The 24,485-nt window shown below is 39.4% G+C and overlaps 1 protein-coding gene across 17 annotated transcripts in view; it reads right to left on the minus strand.

Moving 5' to 3' along the window:
- Positions 1-24,485, minus strand: part of LOC121319540 (ELKS/Rab6-interacting/CAST family member 1-like) — a 346,328-nt gene that overhangs the window by 219,025 nt on the left and 102,818 nt on the right. For 9 of the 17 annotated variants that reach the window (XM_041257067.1, XM_041257072.1, XM_041257070.1 and 6 more), the window contains 2 exons: positions 22,287-22,427; positions 13,488-13,681 (listed from right to left, as the gene is read on the minus strand). In XM_041257067.1, the coding sequence (XP_041113001.1) occupies positions 13,488-13,681; positions 22,287-22,427 (335 nt within the window). Of the gene's footprint in view, positions 1-13,487; positions 13,682-19,375; positions 19,412-22,286; positions 22,428-24,485 lie in introns of all 17 variants that reach the window. The other 8 variants (XM_041257064.1, XM_041257065.1, XM_041257063.1 and 5 more) reach the window with 1 other exon arrangement.

The following is a 24,485-nucleotide window of genomic DNA, read 5'->3' on the forward strand; positions in this document are numbered from 1 at the left end:
AAGACTCACATTGCAGAGCAGTTTGATCCATCCTTGGTTTTACTGCAAGTTTAATAAGCTTGTTACTTATGCACTGGGCTAATCGGCCTCATCGTAAAACCTGGAGTGGGTAAAACTTCTATGCAACAAAAGTCTGGTTTCCATCCCTGTCAGGGAAGCTTGAACAGGTCAGCATGCAGCCAAAAGCTCCATGTATCTCAGACTCACTTTCCAAAGAAGTCCCACACAAACCCCCCCATGTGCTGTGTGGCAGGCACTGCCACCCGCTGGTGACCCTGAGCGGTGCGGGAAGCTTGCTTTCTGAAGGACAGACAGTCGGAAGGGAAGAAGAGAAACAAACACAAACACACAGTCGAGGTGTGGATGGTGGTGGGAGGGAATGGAGAGGGACAGGTAGACACATGGCCAAACGAAAAGGTTAAAGAGGGTCAAAAAACACAAACAGCAACAAGATGGCAAGGCACATACATGGACACAGAGAGTTAGTACACAGAGAAGGGACAAGAATCACAAGATCTGCTCTGTAGTAAAAGCAACAAACATACAATCATGATGGGACATCAACAGTTTTACTGGCTGTTAGGCTTGTAACCTGTTTTTGTACACACCCACACACCCTCTTATTGGCTTTAGAAGTTACCACGTGTTTGAAAAGTTCCAGGTTGTTGCCCAGAAAGCATGCCTCAAACCTGCCCTGGGCTCAATGCAGCACCCTTGCTCTTTGGGGGTGAGGGAGGTCAGTCTCCATGCCTCAAGTCTGCCTTGGACTAGAGGGATCACCTTCTCTTTTAGGAGATGAGGAAGCAGTTCAGTTTCACTTAGTTACATGGCCTCCAGAGGTGAAAGGCTAGTATATTATCAAACTCTCACTCTGAAAAACCCTTTCCACAAGTGCAACAAGTTGCTTGAAAACAGCTGCATGCAACAACCCACTGTGCTAACAAGCATGCAACCTTTCTTGGTTTAGACACATAATTTTTCATGCAAAAAGAAAAAAAAAGTATAAAAATTATTGCATTTCAACAAACGCCACAGAGCAATTGTAATGATGCATACAACGTGTCACACTGTCATTTTAAAACGGACTCAATCTTATTCCCAGATAGAAAACATAAACCAACCTCCAAGGCGATAACCACTAGAGGCCAGCAGGAAACTCGCCAACTGCTGACTTCCAACACAACATTATTCTGAGTCATGAGCGCTATGCATGAAATGCATGTTTTAATCTCATTTAAAACCATCTGATCGATATCTAAAATCAGTCTTCACTTTGGTCTGTTTATAAAACACGTTACTGCACTTTGTTAGAAAAAGTGTTTTTGGAAACCTGGTTCTCTACATTGTGCCCTTATGAACTGTATACAGAACCAAACAAGCTCCAAGAGTAAGAGAATGTAGTTCATGTCTGTTAATACTCTTGTAAATGTTTCAGCCTATTCATCACAAACTTGGCAGTTCATTTCAGTAAACTATACCTATAACAAGTTAGAGAAACACAACAGATGTTTAAAATGGTGATATCAAACACAAAAGCCCAAGTTAGGAGAAGCAATTGGGGCAACCTTGTCAAACATCAAGCAAATAGGCACAATTGGAAAGGTGCTGGAGCCCAACATTCACACAATTGATACTTCTAACTTGGCTTCTTTTTTTGAGGAAAAGATATTAGAGAACGTGTATTGTAAATAGACAGACAGACAAGACAAGAGAGTAATAAGTAGAGTAATATAGCAGAAACGAGAGAAGATTTTAAAGTAAAATAATGGTAGAAGGGACTTTTGACAGTATTGAAAGTGTAAACATTGTATTCTTTTAGTTGCAATTGTACATCCATCAGTGGTGAAAACAATATGTATATTTTGGCAGGTATTGATATTTACTGAGGTATAAGACTACAAAGTTATGAATAGTTAAAAAGGTACATATGCATGTCAGTGCTAAAGGGTTGTATACTAACAAATTTTAATGCTGAAAAAAATATTATTCTCCTTGATATAGAGGTGTTATGAACTTAGGCCAATGTAAGGCAATTTTAAAGCATTAGCTCTCTTCATAAAAGGCCATATCCATGTCCTTTGCATTTCTTGGCCATGGTTTCACTTCAATTAGTGCATCATTTGCATGCACCCATTTTCCAGTAGCACCCACAGCAAGAAGGGGCACATAGTGTCCTGATGCAACACCCTGTCCTTGGTGTTTGATAATAGAAGATAATTGGTAATTCCTGTTGTCCATAGTAATTTTACTCTTCTGCATAACAGTAAACTTGGCATTGTGTCACTTTGTAACAGACCTGTCTGGTTTGGTTTCCCAAAGCATAAGTTGGATTGCAATCATTCTTCCTGCTGACTCAATAAGTTAATGTTTCATGATTGGAGAAATTTTGCATTGCCTACATTTGCTACCAAGAATCGTTGCCCATTTGTCATTTCTATAAATGAGTTCTTCCAAACACGTTGAATCTGTACAGGTAGAGGATAAACATGCAACACATCTCTGTTTGATGAGTAGTAGTTACATCTAGTACATAGAATGTCATGACTTACTGTGACTGAAACCATGCAAGATACTTCAGGACAAATGCTGAGAAATCCTTGCTGCTCACCTCTATTAAAGGGTTCTCCTAAGAGACGACAAATATCCACAGTAGTTGGAGATGCAAAGGATGGCAAGTGATCATAGTTGTGAACAAAGCTCCTGATAGGGTCTTGTTGACTGTGTTTTAATGTATCCTTCTGAAACTGCAAGTGAAGAAGGCACTGCAATGTTGCATTTGCATAGCATGAGGTGAAATTAGGGTTGGTCCTCAAAGTGGTGCCTGTGGGCAAATTCGTGCCTGTAAGCCAGGCAATCGTGCCCGCTGCAGCTGTTCTTAAATTATGGGTAATGAACACATTTCTGGCGGGTCGTAGCGTGGGAAAATAAAGAAAGCTTTGAACATTTTTTCTAACAAAAGCGCCACAGCAGTCTGTTGACAGTGCTGCTCACTTATGCTGTGCTTGTACGTACCTGACATTTTTTTTTCTTGAACGGCTTTTGCTATACGATCAACCAATTGAATATCTGCAGTAGGCCAATCATAAGTTAGCTGGGTGGGACATAAACTGTGTCTGTTTTAGGTGCAGGTACTGACTGTACGTTTAACCAATAGGAGAGTCAAATATCTGCCAACCTTTATGCAGCTGTCCAATCATAAGCAAGCAGAGGCTGTTCACGGTATTCTGCATGAAAATTGAAGGCAAGTGAGTAGCCAAAGGGAAAGTGAAAGATCTGACAGCTGTCCAATCATTCGTGAGCAGAGGCTAATAGGTGAGTAAGCACTGAATTTCGCAGACTGTTATTGAGAAAAATAATACATTTCACCAGACAAGGGAAAAGCCGTAGTATACTTAGTTACGAATCCACTTTCTCCGAGTAATTGTACTGGAGATGAGCGATCTTTAAAAAAGAGTAGTGTTGACAAATTTGTCAAATAGAAACAAAGCGAGACACTATACTTTTTATTTTAGTTTATTCATGGCTATCTGCTTAAACAAGCTATTTAAAAATATTTGCATTACATATTTTATGTAAATTATTTAAAGAATAAGTGCAGCACGCACAATTACTGCCTGAGACTTGGCCAAGAATAACCCCATTAAAACTATTTAAAAAAAAATATATATATATATATATGAATGTGTCGCGAGAAGGCAGTGTGTAAGATAAGAACCTATGCAATAGTCAGTGTGCCCGCAAATAGCCAACTAAGATCAATTTATTCCCATGCCCAAATTACTTTGAGGGCCACTGTCTTAGGCTGAGGCTTTTGTTGTTCCTGAATATTAGTGGTGGCTCATTAAATGAAATGCACATGATCTTTTAACTTGTGTGTGTTGGTCTCCTTCAAGCTTATCAACTTAGGGCAATAAATCCCTCTCAGCCTGTTTTACTCTGCAACTGCAGTTTGAGATGCCATAATGCAGGTGGGGTCAAAAAGTTGATAAGGTGGACACCGCTTAAGGATGTAACTCTGGAAAATGCAAAAATAACTTTGTCCATGGGAGGAGATGGAGTTTGCAAGATCCATCATAAATGTTTTTAGAGTCATACACTGGCATTTGTGAATGATGACTGCATGAGCACCAATGACTGGGAACTGCTCTGTCCATGATTTCAAACTTTCAGTGTAAACATTCAAAGGTATGGGCGACTCCATTGTTAAATTTGATGGTCATGGTTTTGACCATATTCTTGTGTTTTCCAGATAATAGGAAACAGCTTGACGCTTCCCTATTGCCACCCCACGAATGAGACCAGTGGCAATGTCAATGTTCTTGTGAAGTATCAGTTTGCAGCCTATTTTGACTTGTATGGTAGTTGTCAGTCCAGCTATATGACTGCTGTCATCCTGCTGTTCATTTTTTTCAGCACATTTCTCTGGAAGTTACAAGGGCAGTCCACAGTCCATAAGATGAATGTCCTCTCCAGGCATACGATCAAGCACGGCAGTCTGAATCTGGTTGCAGGCATATACAGTAGGCATGACGCAGTTTGAGTTTGCATCTTTGTCATCTAAGTCTTTCATGTGTTTGGTAATTAATTTTTTGTAGCTGGAAATATCTCCTCTTTCCATAGGTATCAAGCGTAAAGTCAACAATCTGCAATCAGCTTGGTTGGTGGCTCCGAGTCGGGCACGGTTAAGGAGGTTACCAAAAGTTCGGTCTGGTTTCTGGCGCATATTAAGTGTGAGTTCATCATATGCAAACAAATTCCACAGATCCACCGATCCCATGGAGCCAGTCAGTTTGTGCAATTCCTCTTGAGTAACTGGCAAATAAGGTGGATTCTCATGCATGTGGAAGCTGTAGCAAATCCCCCAGAAGTAAGATGTTGATTTTTCCAAACCAGCCATCATCTGTGTTTGCAGTCTGGAAAATCTCACACAGACAAAGATAGATGTACAACAAGGTGACACTGGAAATCATGGACACCTCATCAATAATGAGGTGGGTCACACCTCACATGTCTGTACGAAGGCATTGCAATACCTCATCAGAGAGGTTGCGATACACCAGTGTTTTTCCATGCTCCACTGGAAGCATTAGTAGTCTGTGAATGGTCATCCCATTGATATTGTAAGCTGCAACTCCAGTGGGTGCTGTGATTGCCACTTCTTGAGAAAAGTTTTCCATGTGCCTCCAGTGCCACTCACAAACATGCAGAGGATGCAGATGTTTGTTTCAGTTTGTTGTTGAAAAGTTTTGGCAATGTGGTCAAACACTCACTGCTGATCTTTATTAAGGAGTGTGAGCATGTCTTCTACGTTTTGTAGAAAAGGTTGTGCCGCAACATCTCTGAATTCAGCTATTGCTTCTGCAGCCCACAGAGGAGCAACGTGAACTTGATTTTCAGGTCCTTCTGTTTCAATCTCATTGTTCTCTTCAGGCTCTATTTCCTTTTGTTTTTGCACTACTAGTCGAGTTAACTCCTCATCAGCTGCAGCTATTTGTTGTAGTTGGTCATGATAGGCCACAGCTTTTTTAAGGCTATCCCTACACGCATGGAAGGATAGCACAGAAGTAGTTCTCTGGGTAGTCTTGTACATTGTAATGGTAATGATTGATTAAGTAGGATGTGCTTCTCTTTTTGACGTATCCCAAGGGAAACATTTTAGGCTTCTCTGTCACCATATCATGCCATGCAATGAAATCATAGAAACTTATGTCTTGCAGAGCCTCCGGACATTTTGGGAGGAAAGTAGATGTCGGCTGAGTCAGGATTTTCTTTTGCTAGCATGTCAATGTGTTCCTTGGATTTCAGCCGGTGGCTAGAAACATTTGATACATCATTCCACTTGATGGTTGTCTGCGGATCTGTGCCATAGAGAGGTAAACCTAGGAGACTGTCTGCTGCTCTAGGTGCACCACATTCTCTGCTAGACAAGTTGCGCAGTGCAACATTTCACAGTCTGCTGGCCAGAGACTTGTTTGAGTTGATGTAATTCATGATGCCAACAGCAAAATTCTTCTCGGGTTTTGAGAGGTATTTTGTAATGTAGCAGTTGAGGACTGTAGATTGTTCACCAATGAACTGAATATCCATATTGGCTGGATTGAAGTCATTGGTTCTCACTTCTGCACTACTCCATGGTAGATCGTAGAGTCTGCCATGAGGTTCGAGTGCTTTCCTGCCAGCAATGGCCTCAGCCATGTCTCGGATTACCATCACGGTTTGTTCTTTTCTGGGAAGTCCAAAGCAACAAACTATCACCACCTTGTTTTTGATTTTCTTGGATCTTAGACATTACTTGTTGCATTTAGGTTGCTGCCACTTCAAGACACAGTCTCTGAGTACAGGTGCTATCAGGTCATTTGGAATAGTACAGGTGACATGTTGATTAATGTACTGTGCAATTTGTTGGGGGAAACTCCAATAAGCAGTGCACCTTCCACCCAAAGAAGCATGTGGAAGTGCTGCATTCCACTACTCTGGAACTGTCTGCGCCAAAAGTAATGCGTAACTTTCCCCAGGGCCATTTGGGGATGTGATAAAACTCAAGACTGCAACAAACTTGTTGTCAATGAACCGAGATGCAGTGATGGGCATGTTTGCAAACCCTGGTCTATTCACCTCCTTTATGTATTGTCCCAAGTCAGTCCAGGTCCTTTGTTAATCTGTCAAAGATTGGTCTGATGCTGCAGGTGAAAGATATATTGCTGATTCAGCCTAAATTGCACAAGTCATGACAGAAGCCAAGCTTTAACAAACTCTGTTGAATTCAAGCGGGGGGTCCGTTCAGCATGCATTTCATGGATTCCATTAGTGTACAAGTCTGGGAAACACAGTAGGTCTAGTCCCCCCCCCCCCAGTAGCTGTACCTTTCTTTGTTTCATTGTGTATGAGATGTATTGTGTAATTGTAGTAAATGACAGCCTCTTTGTCCAGTTGAATCTTAAGTAGCAAAGGTTCTTTGAGGTGAGGTTGTTCTTTGGTTGTTTCCTCACAGCGATTTCATTGTCATCTTCTTCTTCATTGTCAGAATGACATTGAAATGCATTCAAGGTATGATTAGTAAGCAAGTTGACAGTGTTTTATTGCAAGATGATGTCTTTTTAGAAATGATTGATTTTCTTCAACTTCCATAAAGCATTATACACTTTATTGACATCCACAATGTCTTCCAAAACAGTTTTGGACTTTGTTGGCGTACTGCAGACCAGGATGTGGAGTTCCAAGTCACCTGGCTTGTTTTGGCAGGGACAGTTTGCTTGTTTCCTGAAGATTTGGCTGTTTGTGAATAAATGACATGTAATTTTCCTGTTTTTGGGTTTGTTTGTTTAGCTATTGGTCCCAATGACGTTGTTCCTGCTGCTGTTGGTGTCTGGCCTGTGGCTCATTGCGATGCTGATTCTGCTGGTTTGTGTTACAGACAGTTGCACAACGGTATTCCTTAAATGGGCGGTTTTCGATCAGAACATTTTACAAATCCAACAAAACAATCCAGGCATTGCAGGTCACAGTGTTATCAAGATTATTTTTCTTGGGGCCTAGTGAGAGTATACTGATTCCTTTGGTGACATGACTAATTAAAACAAATATATTACCACTAACATATAAACGCTGAACAGGCCTATTCTCAAAACAGCATGGCTAAATATTTAAAAGTTAATATTCAAAATAAGTAGGCAACTATTACTATTACTTATTAATTTATTTTTTATCAAAAGAGCTACCTTCACAATATTAGGAATCTGTCATCTACCTAACATAGCCTACCTTATATAACAAATGTCTGTTTTATTAATTTTTTAAACCTAGGATGGATAATCCATTGCTGAGTTCGTTGCTCTCACGTATCAGGTGGTGTCTGGAATGATCAAAATGCAATTAAAACAGCGGGTGGAGGCATGAAATAAATCTATTTATATCTTCTCTTATGCAATTATTTAAAGAGCGATTTATAAAATCAGTCATAACAGTGCATCTCAGGTGCCTTACAGAAAAGTGAAAGAGCAGCATGCTGCACTGGCATGGTTTGCTGTAACGGAAGCATAAAGTTCTGCTAGGAGAGAATAGTAGTGAGGAGCTGGTGAGCGCAGCAACCAGGGAATTTTTTTTTTTTTTTTAAGGTGAGCAAAGCGAGGTGGGAATTGTTTAAGACGAGCAAAGCTGCTGGCACTAATGAATTAAAAGTAAATCAGCTCATTTTTGCTGTTCAGTCTATTATTTGTTATTGTAAACATGCAAAACCAGTGGTGTAGTGGTAAATAAAAAAATGGGTAAATGCCCGTTTGGTGGAGTTGAACAAATAGATTGAACAGATAAACATGAACAGATACATTGTTATTGTCCCTCAGCCAACAAGAGCCCTCTCATACAGTTATTTCCACTCTCAAATGCTGTTCACGTGAAAAATCACAGACCCAACGGTGTGCTTTATGGGAACAATTCTGTGAGCGTCCTTTTGCGGACTAGGACGAGGGCTATTAGCACTGCCATGCAGGTCCAACGTACCGAACAAGGAACATTAACAGAACACAAACAACCAATCACAGAACACACTGTCCAATGGCCACGCCCCCCTGCTTGTACCACAGTTCTGACTGAGGTCTCAGCTGTCAGTCTCACATGCAGAAACAGTGTGAGCGGAGCGGAGCGAGCCAATTGTACATGGAGTGGATGAGCGGAGAGGTGTAGTTGCTGGAGTGGACATTTCCAGGGCGGCTCCTTTACAGAACTGAGGAGAACTGAGCATGGTTTTATTTTTCTTAAATATATGTTCGGCCATGATTTTGGACAAAAGAGGCAACAAACACAGATGCAGTCACTTTACAGTATTTCTCATCATGCCTGTGCAAGGTGACCATTCATTTTCCAGTTTCAAACCACAATTAGGCACTTTTATGTTTTGCAGACTTGAGAATTGCATTTTTTTTTTACAAAGCTTTTCTCTTTTATATTCAGTGTATTGATGTGGCACTTTATTAATTATGATATATATATATATATATATATATATATATATATTCCCGATTTGGGAGCTGCAAAAATGTAATAAACGTCATCCGTGTGTGTTCATCTGTCGGCGGTTTGTGTTCTTATACAGTTCTATGGTTATGCACCACACAGCACTGTGAACACAGTTTAGATTTTCTGCACTCAAGGGTAGTTCATACACTACTACAGGGTGGTCCATTAGCACTTTTGTCTTACTCATATGTGTTCACGGGGTTGCTTTGACTCCCTATGAGATATTCGAATACAAATAAGGCCTGTATAAAGCTAATTTGATACAAATCATATGCAAAGTTTGAAATGCACGCATTTTTCAGTATCAAACAATAACAATGAGAAAGTGTCTTCGAATTAAATTAGATAACTTCTCTGAGCACTTTGTCATCTTTTTTCTTTGCTTTTTTCTTTTTTTTTAAACTTAGGTCAAGGTATGCGATTATAATAAGGACGATTAAACTGTATTCCTTTCTGAATGTACATTACATCTTTTCATCTGCAATCAGGAACATGATGGGGGAAAAACAGCTAGTTTATATATATATATATATATATATATATATATATATATATATATATATATATATATATATATATATATATAATATATATATATATACACACACACACACACACACACACACACACACATACATACATACATATACAGTGGCTTGCAAAAGTATTCAGACCCCTGATCAATTCTCTCATATTACTGAATTACAAATGGTACATTGAAATTTCGTTTTGTTCGATATTTTATTTTAAAACACTAAAACTCAAAATCAATTATTGTAAGGTGACATTGGTTTTATGTTGGGAAATATTTAAGAAAAAATAAGTATTCAACCCCCACACTAATATTTGGTAGAGCCACCTTTCACTGCAATAACAGCTTTAAGTCTTTTGGGGTAAGTATGTACCAGCTTTGCATACAGTGTCGGAGTGATTGTGGACCATTCTTCTTGGCAGATTTGCTCCAGGTTGTTCAGGTTGGTTTGATGACGCTTGTGGACCGCAATTTTCAAACAGTGCCACAGATTCTCAAAGGGATTGAGATCAGGACTTTGACTGGCCATTGTAGATCATTCCCCTTTATGTTCTTGAGCCATTCCAATGTTGCTTTGTCCTTGTGCTTGGGATCACTGTCCTGCTGAAAGGTGAATTTCCTCCCAAGCTTCAGTTTTTTAGCAGACTGAAGCAGATTCTCTTGCAGTATTTTCCTTTATTTTGCTCCATCCATTCTTCAATTGTAATAAGATGCCCAGCCCCTGCTGACGAGAAGCATCCCCACAGCATGATGCTGCCACCACCATACTTCACTGTAGGGATGGTGTGTCTTGAGGCATGGGCAGTGTTAGGTTTGCGCCATACATAGCGCTTAGAGTTTTGGCCAAAAAGCTCTATCTTGGTCTCATCTGACCACAAAACCTTTTTCCACATCACAGCTGGGTCATTCTCATGCTTTCTGGCAAACTCCAAACGTGCTTTCAGATGGTACTTTTTGAGTAACGGCTTCTTTCTTGCCACCCTCCCATACAGGTCAGTGTTATGCAGAGCTCTTGATATGGTTGACTGGTGCACCATTACTCCACTCCCATCCACTGAACTCTGTAGCTCCTTCAAAGTGATTGTTGGCCTCTCTGTGGCTTCTCTCACAAGTCTCCTTCTTGTTTGAGCGCTGAGTTTTGAGGGACGGCCTTTTCTTGACAGTGCCTGGGTGGTGTGATGCAGCTTCCATTTCCTGATTATTGATCCAACTGTGCTCACTGGGATACCCAAACACTTGGATATTATTTTGTACCCTTTCCCTAATCTATGCATTTGTATTACTTTATCTCTAACTGTAGAATGCTCTTTGGTCTTCATTTTCCTTCAGATTCACAGCCTTACCAATGATCCTTCAACAGTGGGGTTTTTATCCAGAAAATGTGACAGCAACTTTAATGGTTCACAGATGGAGGCCAATGGTAAGGTAATTGTGTCCTCGTTTGGGCAATTTCTTTAAGCGGTGCAAACTGGGAGCTTCCACAGCACAGGGGTTGAATACTTATGCAAGCAAGATATTTCAGTTTTTTATTTTTCTTAAAAATATTTCCCAACATAAAAACAATGTCACCTTACAATAATTGATTCTGAGTTTCATTGTTCAAAAATAAAATATCGAACAGAACGAAATTTCAATGTACCATTTGTAATTCAGTAATATGAGAGAATTGGTCAGGGGTCTGAATACTTTTGCAAGCCACTGTATATACTTTATATATCATTATATATCTTTTTTAACACAATGTGAACAGAGCGTGCCTATTTTGTCTGGAGTGGGGGAGCGGAGCAGGAATCACAAGGAGTGGAGCGGAATGAAAGAGCAGAGCAGAGCGGAGGTATTATGAGCGGTGAGCGGAACTGTCACCGCTTCGCTCCGCTCACATTCTCTGAACACAACATAGATGCTCGCCGTTAAAATATACTGTCTTTAACACAGGATTTGCACATCACAGGAGTGTAGAAGTGAGTAAACTCTGCATCCCTTACATGAGAAGTGGGTAAACTATATATTGCCCAAATTCAAAGTGGGTAAACGCTGTTTAACTGCGTATACCCTCGACTACACCACTGAGTATAACTCCAAAGAAAAGTTTAAAGTACCTGATATTGCCAGCCAGTCTCCCATATCCAGGCCAACTTACAATTGTGACATATTTCTTTTTACATACAATTACTCATTTATCAGTAGGGTTTTTTACAGGACCAATCTAGGTAAAGCATCAGTGTGTCCCCCACCTTGGATTGAACTTGCAACCTTTCAAACAGGAGCACAGTGCTCTAACCAAACAAACATGCTGCAAGTGAAGAAGCACTAATGTCTCATTGTATAACTTTATTTATTTCTACCTAATAAATTTTCCCTTTATTTATTTTTTTAATTAAACGAGGAATTACAATTTATTAGAGATCAGAGATTTAGACAAGGAAGCTACATGTCACTCGTGTACAATTCCATTCTATGGTATCTACCAAACAGGAAACGCGATATTTTCAAAACAGGAAATATAGCATTTCTAGAATTGAGCAGAACCTTCAGGTTTTCAGTGAAAGCTGGTCAGGCATGGATGTAAGATTAAAAAATTAAGGTGTTTCAACACCAGTGCAGTGGCGCAGCGGGCTAAGGCTGTGTGCTCTTCAAGGACCTCATGTTGCAAGTTCAAACAGTAATTTTTTTTTTTTTTTTTTTTTGTGCAACGTGTTGTTTTAAAACATAAATAAATAATTTAATATAAATGATGTGGATATCAAACTGCTTGCGTTCCCTGGTTTATTTTGACGTTGACCAAGATGTGGAATCACATGATTGGTAGATGTCCAATTATTTAGCTTTTCTGTTTCAAAAATCGCTACACACTCTTAAAAAACTAAAAAATAAGAAACAGAAGAGGAAGGAGGAGAATAACAAATGTACCTTAGTTTGAAGACTTATATGTCATTGTTTGTAAGAGCTATTTATGTTTTTTTTCACATTTGATGTAAGAAAGTTTCAAACCTTTTTGTACTGGTACAGATTGTAATTCTAAGTGACTTAGTTTTGCTGCTGCAACATGGTGAAAACAGCAAAACTCTTGGAGCTATATAGAGTGTCTCGTTAGTTTAAAAACAAGTTTTTCTAACTTGTACGAGGAAGTACTGTTTCTCTCAATATCTACCTATCTAATCTATCTATCTACGTACAACTTACTCATATGCACCTATCTGAGGACTCGATTCCCGAATCTTCTCTATATATCCTGCATGCAAACCCAATTGGAACTGAAGGTCGGATTGGGGATTCTGGTGCACACGGGTTCAGAATCATCAATTCCTCCAAACCCACCTGAGTTTGGCATGTATACTGGTTTTTCGGATCTAAATAACTATTGAAATCCACTACATATATATTTAAAAGTAGTAACTGACTATTGGTAAACTGGTACAGTATTACATGTTATGTTTTATACTGTATTCAGGGATGAAAAAAACTCACACTAGTGCTGCACCCAGTCTTGGATTTCAGAACTACCAGTGCTGAGGTATTACTGAAATGACCAGGTGCATCCTGGCTGATTAATATACTCTGATCTGACTGTTCTTATCACAGCACAAATAAGTATTACCTGTGCCTTTAGGTTTAATATTAGTAGACATTCATGCAGCTGCAGCAGAGGGACACATTATTTAATAAGGGACTGATTGTATAACTCCTGCTTCTTGATCATTTTAATAACTGACTTACTTGAGGGCAGTTCTGAAACCAGGGACTGGGTGCAGTTTATAACTTTGGTATGTGTCTGAAACAGAGTGCCTCCCTATAAATGAGATCTTGGTCTCAGTGAGTAATAATATCTTGGTTAAGTTTGAAAACAACAAACTAACTCATTCACTAAAAACCCACACAAACATAGACAGACACACACAGAGAGACACCCACCCACACACACACACACAAGCCCTTGTACCTCTCCAGCTCAATGATTTTCTTGTCCTTGTCATTCTTCTCATTCTCCATCTCCCGCAGGATCTCCAGCAGGCGGTCCACCTCTGCCTGTGCCTTGCTGGCCTCGTCCCTGTGCCGTGCCACCTCCCTCTCCAAGCCCTGGATCCGATCGGACAACTCTGTGCTCATCCGCGCCTCCATAGCAGACTCGAGGGCCTGGGGGGACGATGAAGAGATCAATTCAATTATTCTACTCATTGAGAATGTTCAAAGGAACACCAGAACACAATAGCATTCAATCAGCACAAAAAAGAAAAAAAGGACATATTCCAAAGTAATATAACTGGCATTATCTAGGACTACAATTAACACACACACACACAACCAGTCAAAAGTATGAGTACACCTGCTTGAAACCGGGCTTTTCATGATTATCTATGCTTTTAACTGTATAAACTTGTCTATAAACACTTAATATTTCTTTATATGATATGTGTACTTATATAACCTGATAATCATAAGTGAATTGCATTCAAAAATGTAATTTTTAAATGAAAATGTAAATCTTGTCAATTTCAATGAAATGGTCGCCCAAAGCAAGGGGGGTTAAAAGTCTGAAATGTGTATAACACGGTGTTAGAACACTGGCCTAAGTATAAAAATGTCTTTGTTAGATGTTCTCTGAGTTAACTAGCATGTTACCTAATTAACCTTTTCTCACCAATTATTGTTAACAGGTGAGGGGTCCATGATTACTATAAATGTAGGTAGCATTGGCACAAGTTTGTAATTCCTGAATGTAAGGGAGCAGAAAATGACAAAATACGCTCAGTTAAGCAAAGAAAAAAGACAGTCTGTAATTACTTTAAGAAATGAAGGTCAATCTTTAAAACATATCGCAAGAACTTTGAAATGTGTCTAACTGCTGTGGCCAAGACCATCAAACGATTTGAAGAAACTGTCACTCATGAGGACCGAACAAGGTCAGGCAGGCCAAGGGTGACCTCAGAGAACAAGTTCATTCAAGTCACAAGTCTGCGAAACCGGCGATTTACTGCTCCTGAAATACAAGCTCAGCTAAATGCTACTAGAAGTACAGATGTTTCAACATCAACTGTTCAGAGGAGATTGCTTGAAGCTGACCTAACTGGAAGAATTGCTCCAAAGAAACCATTGTTAAGAGTGCAGAATAAGAGGAAGAGACTTGCCTGGGCCAAAAAACACAGAAACTGGACGTTTGAGGAGTGGAAGTTGGTCTTATGGACCGATGATTCAAAATATGAAATATTTGGGTCCAACCTCCGAGTGTTTGTAAGATGCAGAGAGGGTGAGCGCATGAGTTCTGCATGTGTGGTTCCCACTGTCAAGCATGGAGAAGGCAGTGTCATGGTCTGGGGTTGCTTTGCTGGTGACAGAGTTGGTGATCTTTAGTCCATGGCAAGCTCAACCAGCAGGGCTATCATAGCATACTTCAGAGGCATGCCATTCCATCAGGATTACGGCTAGTTGGGCAGGACAACTCAATTCTAATGACCTGGCCTGCCCAGTCCCTCAATCCCATAGAGTAAACTGGACAGAAGTCAAAGCAAAGCTACCCACAAGTGCCCTACACCTCTGGGAATTCTGCAGAAGAACTGGGAAGACATATCGGGTGACTTCCTTCTGAACCGACACCTCAAAGTTGTGCAAGAAACGTAAAGAATGAAAAATAAATTCATTGAATTTCATTCAGTGATGATACGGGCCTTGTTTACATCCCAAATGAAATGGCAAAGTGCCTGAACCACTGAGAAATTAGCTTGTTTTTCAGTTGACTTTTTGAGCCCCAACACATTTCAGAAGCACATCTGCATGTTTCAGCCTACAGTATGCGTTTTCTAATGGAAATGGATATGGTCTACCCTTGTGAATGAAATTTAATTCGGTTTGGACTGGGCCATCTTCTATGCATTTCTTGGTTTGGTTTTAGTTAAAACATGTTATAGGGGTCTACTAAACTGCTGAGAATTTATATATTTATTCTGGGTAGGTTATGAAATAAAATTTGGATTTCACTGACCTGTTTAAACATTAAACAGACCTAAGTAGATAAGATATTAGATAGATATTTTAGAGCACAATAAAAGCCTAAAAATAGTTGTACTTGCTTCCTTACTAAAACAGAGTGCTGTCATTTGTTAAAGGCAAGCATGCAACATCCCCCAGTAGTTGCTACCGACATTCTGTCTCTGTGTTGTGAAGACTTGCCCATACATTGAGACTGCACATTCTCTGCATCCACTGAATTGAATGGAAGTGTAAAGCAAAGCTTTGCCAAGTAATACAAATGTGGAAATCGATTTGAAACAGTCCCAAAACTTGGTTACCCAAGGGCAAGGGCATCTGGCATTCTTTAATTAAGGTCATATATGCAGCACATTCGTTGTCATGTTGTTTATCCCATCTAGGAATTCATTTTATCAGTACCAAGTCAAAAGAAAGAAAACTCTCCTATTTCGGGTCTAAAATTCTAACTGCGTTTAAAAAGCAGCCAGCGGGTTGTTTGAAGCGAGGTGGCTCTTCTGCATCGTATGTAGTACGGATTTAATTTGGCTACAACCAACAGGAATACTTTTTGTCTGCGCAGACTTTCAAGTTTGTTTTCTGAAAGTTGTTATTTGTTTTACGTTCTGTTTAGCATCATCTGGTGCTCTTGTTTAATGTGTGATTCTGAAGATAAACAGCGATCGATCGTATTTTCTTTTTTTTTGCTTTGTCGTCCATTTATACTATTTTATCTCCAATGCTGAAAACTAGATTTTAGCAACCTAAATCAAAACAATGCAACACCGACTTTGTCCCACCCCCTACTGTACAGTACAGGTCACAGAAAATCCAGTACAGACGCACTGATAGGCTGACAGTAAACAAGTAAACAAGAAAGTTAACCGCTTGGGTTTTTTTTTTTTTTTTTTTTAAATGTTATTTGTCAAAGGAAGGTTTTTTTTGCCTAATTGCAATGCTTATCTATAGAATTAATTGCTTGCGGTGTGCAGTAGTTCATTTAAATTAGGTTTCTTTTTTTTTTTCTCTCCGTACTAGTCCGGTATGCATTGGCCCATAAAAAAAGGTGAATTTCACAGTGATCCCTCAATTTCCTGATTTCAGCGAAATCGCAAATTAGGTAGACCGCTAGTTATAAAAGCATTTCAAGTCCAGTGTCATGTTTTTGTGCACAGTACAGTATGTTCTCGTGGCAGGGATCTTGTGAAATAAGAACACTTTGTGCATTTTACTTGATTTTTTCTTTCGTGTTTATTTCTGCAAATAATCAGAGAGCCAGACGCTCCGCCTCAGACGTGCTGCTAGCCGAGTGTGTTTACAGGGAATCCATTGACCGGCTAGTGGGCATGTCATAAAAGGGAGCCACTGACACCCCCCTGAGCTACAAGCCAAGGACAAGGACTGCTTACGCCATCCCGGACAACAAACCTGTCTTTATAAAATAATTCAAACAACAACCGTGTGTAGAACCAGGATCAGGGTAGGGTTTTAACCTACAAGGAGCAAGGATTAGTTTAGGGAATTTAGATCCCACAAAGTATATGATGTATGTCAGTGGAAAATCCCTGAATAGCAGAGTAGCCCTAGTCGTGTTCATGGTACAAACAGTATTTCACTGGCAGTGTCACGTGGTTTCTTTTGATTGTATAAATAATAAATCCCGCGCACCAGTGTGGCTTGCATGTCTCTCCCAGTCTATCCACGGATAACCCACGACCCCTATGAGTCCTGCTTAATCGTATCAAGGCTCTATGACCATACAATAACTAGCAAGGGTTAGAAAAAGAACTGGGGTTTGAACAGGCACCCTGAATAGACATTGTATTTTTACTGTATATTGACGTTCTTTTTGAGGTTTAGTAGGTGTTGTTTGGAGACAACAGCTCTATGAACTGAACTTTTCCATTCCAAGATGTCATGTGCTATTGTTTTGAAATATTCCCGGCTTAAAAAAGAAAAAAGGTTTTCAAACCTTTCTCGGATTATATATTTTGAATACCACGAAAAAGGATGGAAGAATTTACTTGTATCAAGACACAGATTTTTCAAAAACTAAAAACAACAATGGGCCCCGTCCCAAATAAAACAGCTATAAATCTTGGACAGACTAAACAGCAAAGAAACCTCTGATTAAAACTGACAGACCTGACTCTTCAACACAGCACTGGCTCACACTCAGAGCCAAGGAGACAGTGCATTGAAGTATAGCGTAACTAAATTCATTGTTTACCAGTAATAAGGGTAATTTAACACAGCAGTGGCAGTAAAAGTATTTATTTGCACTGTATGAGAGCCCCTCTCTCGCCAGGCTAGACAGGATCTCAGAAAGGTTATTAATGCATGTGGTCCCCCATTCAGCTGGCAGGAAGCTTCCCGTCTTGATTAATACTCAAAATGTATAAACTGGCAAAGTACCGTTACCAAGCTAGGTACAGTATCACGCAGCCCCAGTTGCTAACATGCTGCCAGGAATTAGTGCTAGACATTATATGTATTATTATTAAAGTAGACATTTAAGGACCTTTCATTTTTTACTTATTAAAAGTCTGGGAAGAATTGCAGAATTTTCCATTTTGGAGGCCAAATAATACACTCTGAAAAGTATTGTCTGAAAAGCGTGGGCATGTTTCTGACAGCAGCATTTAAAAGCACTCTCCAGTTTGCAGTGTATGATGTACTGTGTTTTCAAATGTGTATTTGTGTGTATAATGCTACAGACACATATATGCAAGACCTGTCTGTTGCAAATAGATGAGCCTAAGTGATTTTGTACAAGTAAGGGCCATCTAGTGGAAATTTTATATAGTGCCTTTCACAGTGGACCACCATCACAAAGTGCTTTACAAGATAAAGTAAAAAGCAATGCATAATACATTAAATTCAGTGAAAAACAATGCATAATACGTTAAATACATTGGAGAAACAAAGAAATAATACATTAAATACAAGGCTAGGATGTTAAAATTCTGTCGATGCATATGTTATATAGAATCATAAGAAGATGCAGTGAACCGAAGAAGCTGCTTCTAACTCAGATCAAAGCACAGTAACACAGGGTTTTTCAGCATTTGCAATAAGAACCACACAATGACATTACTTTTATGTTGCCCTGATGATAATATCCTACCTTAACCCTACTTCTGTTTTAAGGAATGTTTTTGAAGAGTGCTTATAAATATTTTATAAACAGGGACCAGTAAGGTGCTTCCCTTTTTGGTTCAGAAAACTGAAAGAGAACAATTTGTGCGCAGATGGATGGTAACTTTCAATAATGGAGGAAAGTAGCAAGTGATCATTTGCATCCCTCTTTGAAGGTTCATGAAAACAATGGACAGTTCTTGAAATTTAATATGATGTATACAGCATGCATGTGTGACTTGTCAAGCATAGTGATTTTGTTTTTTGTTTTTTACCCACCCTGTATTTTTTTTTAAGGAAACGTGCTGCAGAGATAGAACCAACTTAGAACCAACATTACAACAAATTAACTAATACCACTAGGTAACTTCCAACTTCAGTTCCTGAACCAGGTTTCAGACTATCAGAAGTTCATTTTACAATAAGCTTTAAAAACACCAGGACAAACAGGCTGGTTCAATAAATTCAGTCTATTTCAAGGAGTTTAATGGAATAGGCTTGAATAAGGCTTAAGATCTACATGTTTTCTGGTTTGACATTGACTGCTTTTGTTGGATGACCTTCGGGATTTGATGCCTCCCAACCCAAGCATGGTGTCACTTGTACTTAAGCCTGTACGCCAGTTCACACATTCCGACACATAGGCAGAGGGGAGGGGAGTGAGAAGATGCAGAAAGGGCTCATGCAATCAGAGAAAAACAATGGAGAGTCAGGTTGTGAGGCACTTACGAGTTTGGATGGATGGCCTGACAAGAGCTCAGTGTGCTTTTGGAGAAAAAAGGAGACAGAGAGAAAAGGAGGTAAAAGGGAGAGAGACCAACAGAAAGTATAGAGAACAATGAAGATTACGTCTTTCAAAAAAGGAAAAGGCTGTAAGGCACAGTATATTAGGGGTTGAGGACAGTATAGGTCATTCATAAAGTAACAAGAGTTAAACACAAGGTTGTTATAAAACAACATGTACTATAGGACCCGGTTTAACATATTTTTTAAGAAAAACTCTACCGTAATTAGTTTATTAAACAATGGTAATTGACAAACCTAACTGGGATTAGTCAGTTACTCCCAATTTATAAGACTCAACACAATACCCTGGATTACTCCATGCGAATCCAGCATCTTTATCGAGTTATTTATTTTTGGTCAAAGAATGTTTTTCTTAAGCCATATACACACTTACTGCATTCCACAACATGGCTCTTTTGAAGTGCCATTAACCATTTAAGGTACAAGGGATTCTACAAGGGATTTTATTTGTGGGACATTCTTGTCCCACAAATAAAATTATCCTAACTTTCTTATTTTTAAAATGAGGCGCATGAAACTGGCAGGTTGGATCTGCTCATCCAAATTGTGAGTTTCCTCCTCGTGATACTCGAGTCACTCTCAAATGAATTTTAAGAAGAAACCGTTTGAACAAGCGCTTCCTTGTGTACCTGAAGGGGTTAAGGTTATTAATGGTTTTGAAAATAATGCAAGGACCAATCTGCAGTCTCAGATAGAGACAAGTACAGTCAAAACGCAGCACGTTAATATTGTGATTTAAACACGCAACATGTTTATTGAGCAGAAAACTACCGAAGCAGCATCTTTTTTCATGTTTTTTGTTACTGCTCTATAAGAACACCCTTGTAAACTGGTAATGGATTCTTTAAGTCAGATAGCAGGTTGGCCAGCTCTGCAACAACGGACTCCTGTTGTGCTCTCTTATCAGTCACATCAGGACAATGAGCAGTTGCCATTCCATAAATATATGTTGCTTCTACTCATTTTAATAAAGCTAGTAACAGCAGCTAACTGCTCTAGGCCTTATATACATGTCATCACATGGTTCACTGCTCTGTAGAACACGTCCATGATCCACCAGCTCTATTTCTCAATTTGTTCTTTCTTTTTTAACTAGTAAAAAGAAAAAAAAAGGCAGTACTCCCTGTAGCGGGGCAAAACCTTAGTAACTGCGTCAGGAACAAGGTAAATTATTAATGTAGCACCAAGACCGCTCTAGTAAATTATTGATACTGTAGCACAGTTGAGGTTTCCACTGAAAATTCTCTTGCTCGAGAATTGAAATCTCAGCTTCTTGCTCTTAAATATCCAATAAAACTTCACTAAAAACTGGCAGTTCATATGAGAAGGGATAGAATAAAGATATTACTGTGGATAGTACACTATTTATAACTAATTGATTATTACTTCATAGGTCATTTGATTATTATACCTCTGCCTTGTATCTGAAAGCACTACGGTATAAGCAATGAATTCTCTACAATATTCTAGCGCACAGATCAAAGTGCAGCGCCGTGCACTCTATTGAGCTTACTTGGTTTGCATCTGCTGACATGTGTACTGAACGTTTCATGTTGAAACATCTTAGTTTAGGCTCCCAGAGCTGTGAAATTAAATATCACTTTATGTTGGTCATAGTTCGTCAGACCCCAATTTTAACTGCTAACAAGCAGAGATGAATGGTCACTTCAGTTAGTCATCGGATTGGGGTGTTAGGCTCCCCAAAAGAAAACAAATCACCCCATTGGGTAAGATTCATTTTGGACAGTTAAAAAAAAATCTGGGACAATTACTTAAATATTCAAACACATATGGCTTCAAATGTATGCAGTGGTAAAAATGACTATTTATATAGAGAATTAAGAAATTACCATCTCAAAAAGATGCAAAAGAAACCGATGTATATCTCACATCTGAAAAAAACAAAACATTTACTGCACAGAAGAGGGTTTGTCTCCTTTCTTTAATAGGCAATTTAATGGTGTACCAGGTTTATTTTACTCCTAAGTGAATTTCTTTTTACTGTATTATGGTATATAAACAAATGGAAGCCAAGAGGGAACGAAATGAAACCAAGCAACAGAAAGACACTCAAGCACATGTAAATCTTTAAAAGTACAGTAGCCAGTTCTGGATACACACCTGTGCTTGGCAAGCACACAGCTCTCCTCAGATTCCCTTATAAAATCAATCAAATGCTGCATTTAATTGTGAAGTTTGTGTGTTTGTATTCTGTAACAGGAGCTTGTTTCTGCTAACCCTTAACCTCCCTGCAGCCCTGGAGAGCCCGGCCCGCTGCCTGCAGCATTTACAGAAACGACGTCTCCCTGCCAAAATGAATTACTCTGCTCCTACGGTATGATCGAGTGCAGGGCATGTGTTCCCACACTCTGCTTCCGCTCATCACTCACGGGGCAGGGAGGGGAGGGACCTCATCCACCTCAACCTGCTGTAATGAAGACATCTTTCCAGCAAGGAATCAGAGCTCAGTGGCTGGGGAGTGAGTTTATCTCCCCTCTCATGGAGACAGCAAACTGATTTCTTCTCATGGATTAGGGGAATGTTTTCAAATCCTGATCTCCATGGATGAGCTGTCACCAATTTAAAAGTACACAGAGCTACCAAAATAATTCCAGTAAATCTTCACTTAATACGTACTGCTAACACTTCAGAGAGTGTGGCATTATACCCAAATGGTCAAAGACCCCACAAGTCTGGGCCTGGACTCCTGGGTTAACTAGCCTGGTTAACTTAGGCTGACATAGTGAATAACACGGCAGGCCTTCCGCTCTTCAGATGGAACAGAATTTTCATCTGATGACAAGTGGTTCCCACATTAGCACAGCGGCATTACCTTTTTAAGTTGTGTTTCCAGTTTGAGGATTTCCTCTTTCTTCTGATCCAGCGCTATCTCCAGACTCTTCAACTTGGAGTCCTTCTTGAGGCCAGAAGAAGCCAGGGACGAGGCGTGCTCCTTCAGGTCCAGAAGAGAAGTCTGGGGGAGTCGGAGGGGGTGAAGGAAAGGGAGCTCGTTAGTAAAAGAATAGAACCTTTCAACTTTCAAATAAATTAAATCGGGCCACTTGATGGGTCAGACAGAGTAACACATATTAGTATTAAAATGGAAACTACAGGGAGACACTGTGTTTTTAAAGACATTTAATAGGATGAAGGCAGGGTATTGTTCTTGCAAGTTGTTTTTAGGAATGCCTCTTAACATTTGCAGCAGCATCAACCCTCGTAAAACTCCTGTTCCCACCACTAATATATATATATAGTGTGTGTGTGTCTATATATATATATATATATATATATATATATATATATATATATATATATATATATATATATATATATATATATATATATTATATATATATATCTTGATTGGCAGTATCTAGGTCACAAGTGTGAATCCAGCTAAGGTTTTTCTGGATTAAAATATATATATAATTTTGGGCTGGCATAAGTGTACAAAGGCAGGTCAGGCTTTTCAGCGACAGGCCAGCTGAGATAATTTGAACACTGAGCTTAAGATTTAAAGAAGCCCTAACCCTAACCCAGTACAGTTTTACACTGGCCCATCTTTCTGCACCAGGTAAATAGGGTGGCTCACCTTTCTGCACCTCTGCTGGAGGGCCGGTGTGAAAGAACTTTTGCTGGACTCATTTCAGCTTTACAATAATATAATGAGCATGAACTTGCAAGTGGGCTAATGGATGTTTCAGAAGAAACAAAGCAAGGCTACATCAGCTTTAGTCCCATTCATGCTGCATGTTGTGACAATTCTGACACTGGTTGACAGATTGTCAGTCTCGTTCCGGACATTTTAGCCCCGTACTCAGTGCAAAAGACGATACCAGTTATGAAGTTGTCGTTTAAACAGGTTGGTGCCCATATCTCTCTTCACAAAAATTTAACAAAATAAACAAAACAAAGCCTATCTCCATCTTGAACTGTGAAGTTCCGCTGTCTAATAACCAGGCAGCTAAGCTGCTTACCGGACGATTTACAACAACCAAATCTTTATAGTGATTTGATAACATAATGGTTACTTGTACAAAAGGTTCGTGGGGGTCCTATTGGCACTTCAGCTTTAGCCTAGCACCAAACGAGAAGTAAGCAGGGTTTTTGCCTTGCTTAAATACCAACCTTTTAACACAGGTGAAAACAATTAGTCAACCCTGGGTAAGCGTAGTCTGGCCTTGTAAGTTCAGGCATTCTGGGGAATGTAGTTCTGATGGTCAGCTTAACCAGGACTACATTTTACTTTCGCTATTTTTTAAATAGGGTAAAGGCTGCGCATTATACGCTGCCCTAAATATCTTCCCTCGACCACAGTGTCCCACACTGTTGCAATGTGTCAATATACGACAGCCAATAGTAACACATTGATTGAAGCAAGGGTTAAACAGAGCAATTTCCCAAATAAACACCTCCTAAAAAAAATTGCAAATTCTCATGTTTTTACCAAATATGACAAATGGCATGCAAAATCCATATTCTGGAATTTCATGATTTCAAGTACTTCTAAAATATATAATTTTCAATAAATCAGGAAGAACATTTTAGTTTCATGGCAGGTGTGTGTTGCTGCAGAAGTCACCTCTAGGACTGCAGATTTAGTTTAGGAGTGGAATCTACCTCCAATCACAGCATTGAATCTTTCCAAACAAAAGCCTTGACTTAATTTCAAGACCTCAGTTTTAATGATGAACACTGCAAAATGCCCTTTTGTTTGTGTGCCTTTAAATTTGATCTAATTGTACATTTTAAATGTGGATGACTTAACTGTGCAATCAACTGTCCACAATCAACAGTTTATTCTTTAATATACAGGTTTGGAATATGCATTAAGAATAATCAGGGGTGGAAATAACATATTTTTACAGCAGTTTCATCCATTCCAGATTTAAATATGTACTTGATTAGCCCCAGTCTACAGGTAACAAGCTCAGGTGTGTCTTATTAAAATTCTAGTAAAACCAGGAATGGATCAAACTGCTATGCAATGGGAGTCTTACTTCCACCCCTGGGAATAATTAGGATTTGA

This window comes from Polyodon spathula, chromosome 8 (assembly GCF_017654505.1).
Source record: "Polyodon spathula isolate WHYD16114869_AA chromosome 8, ASM1765450v1, whole genome shotgun sequence".
NCBI lineage: Eukaryota > Metazoa > Chordata > Actinopteri > Acipenseriformes > Polyodontidae > Polyodon > Polyodon spathula.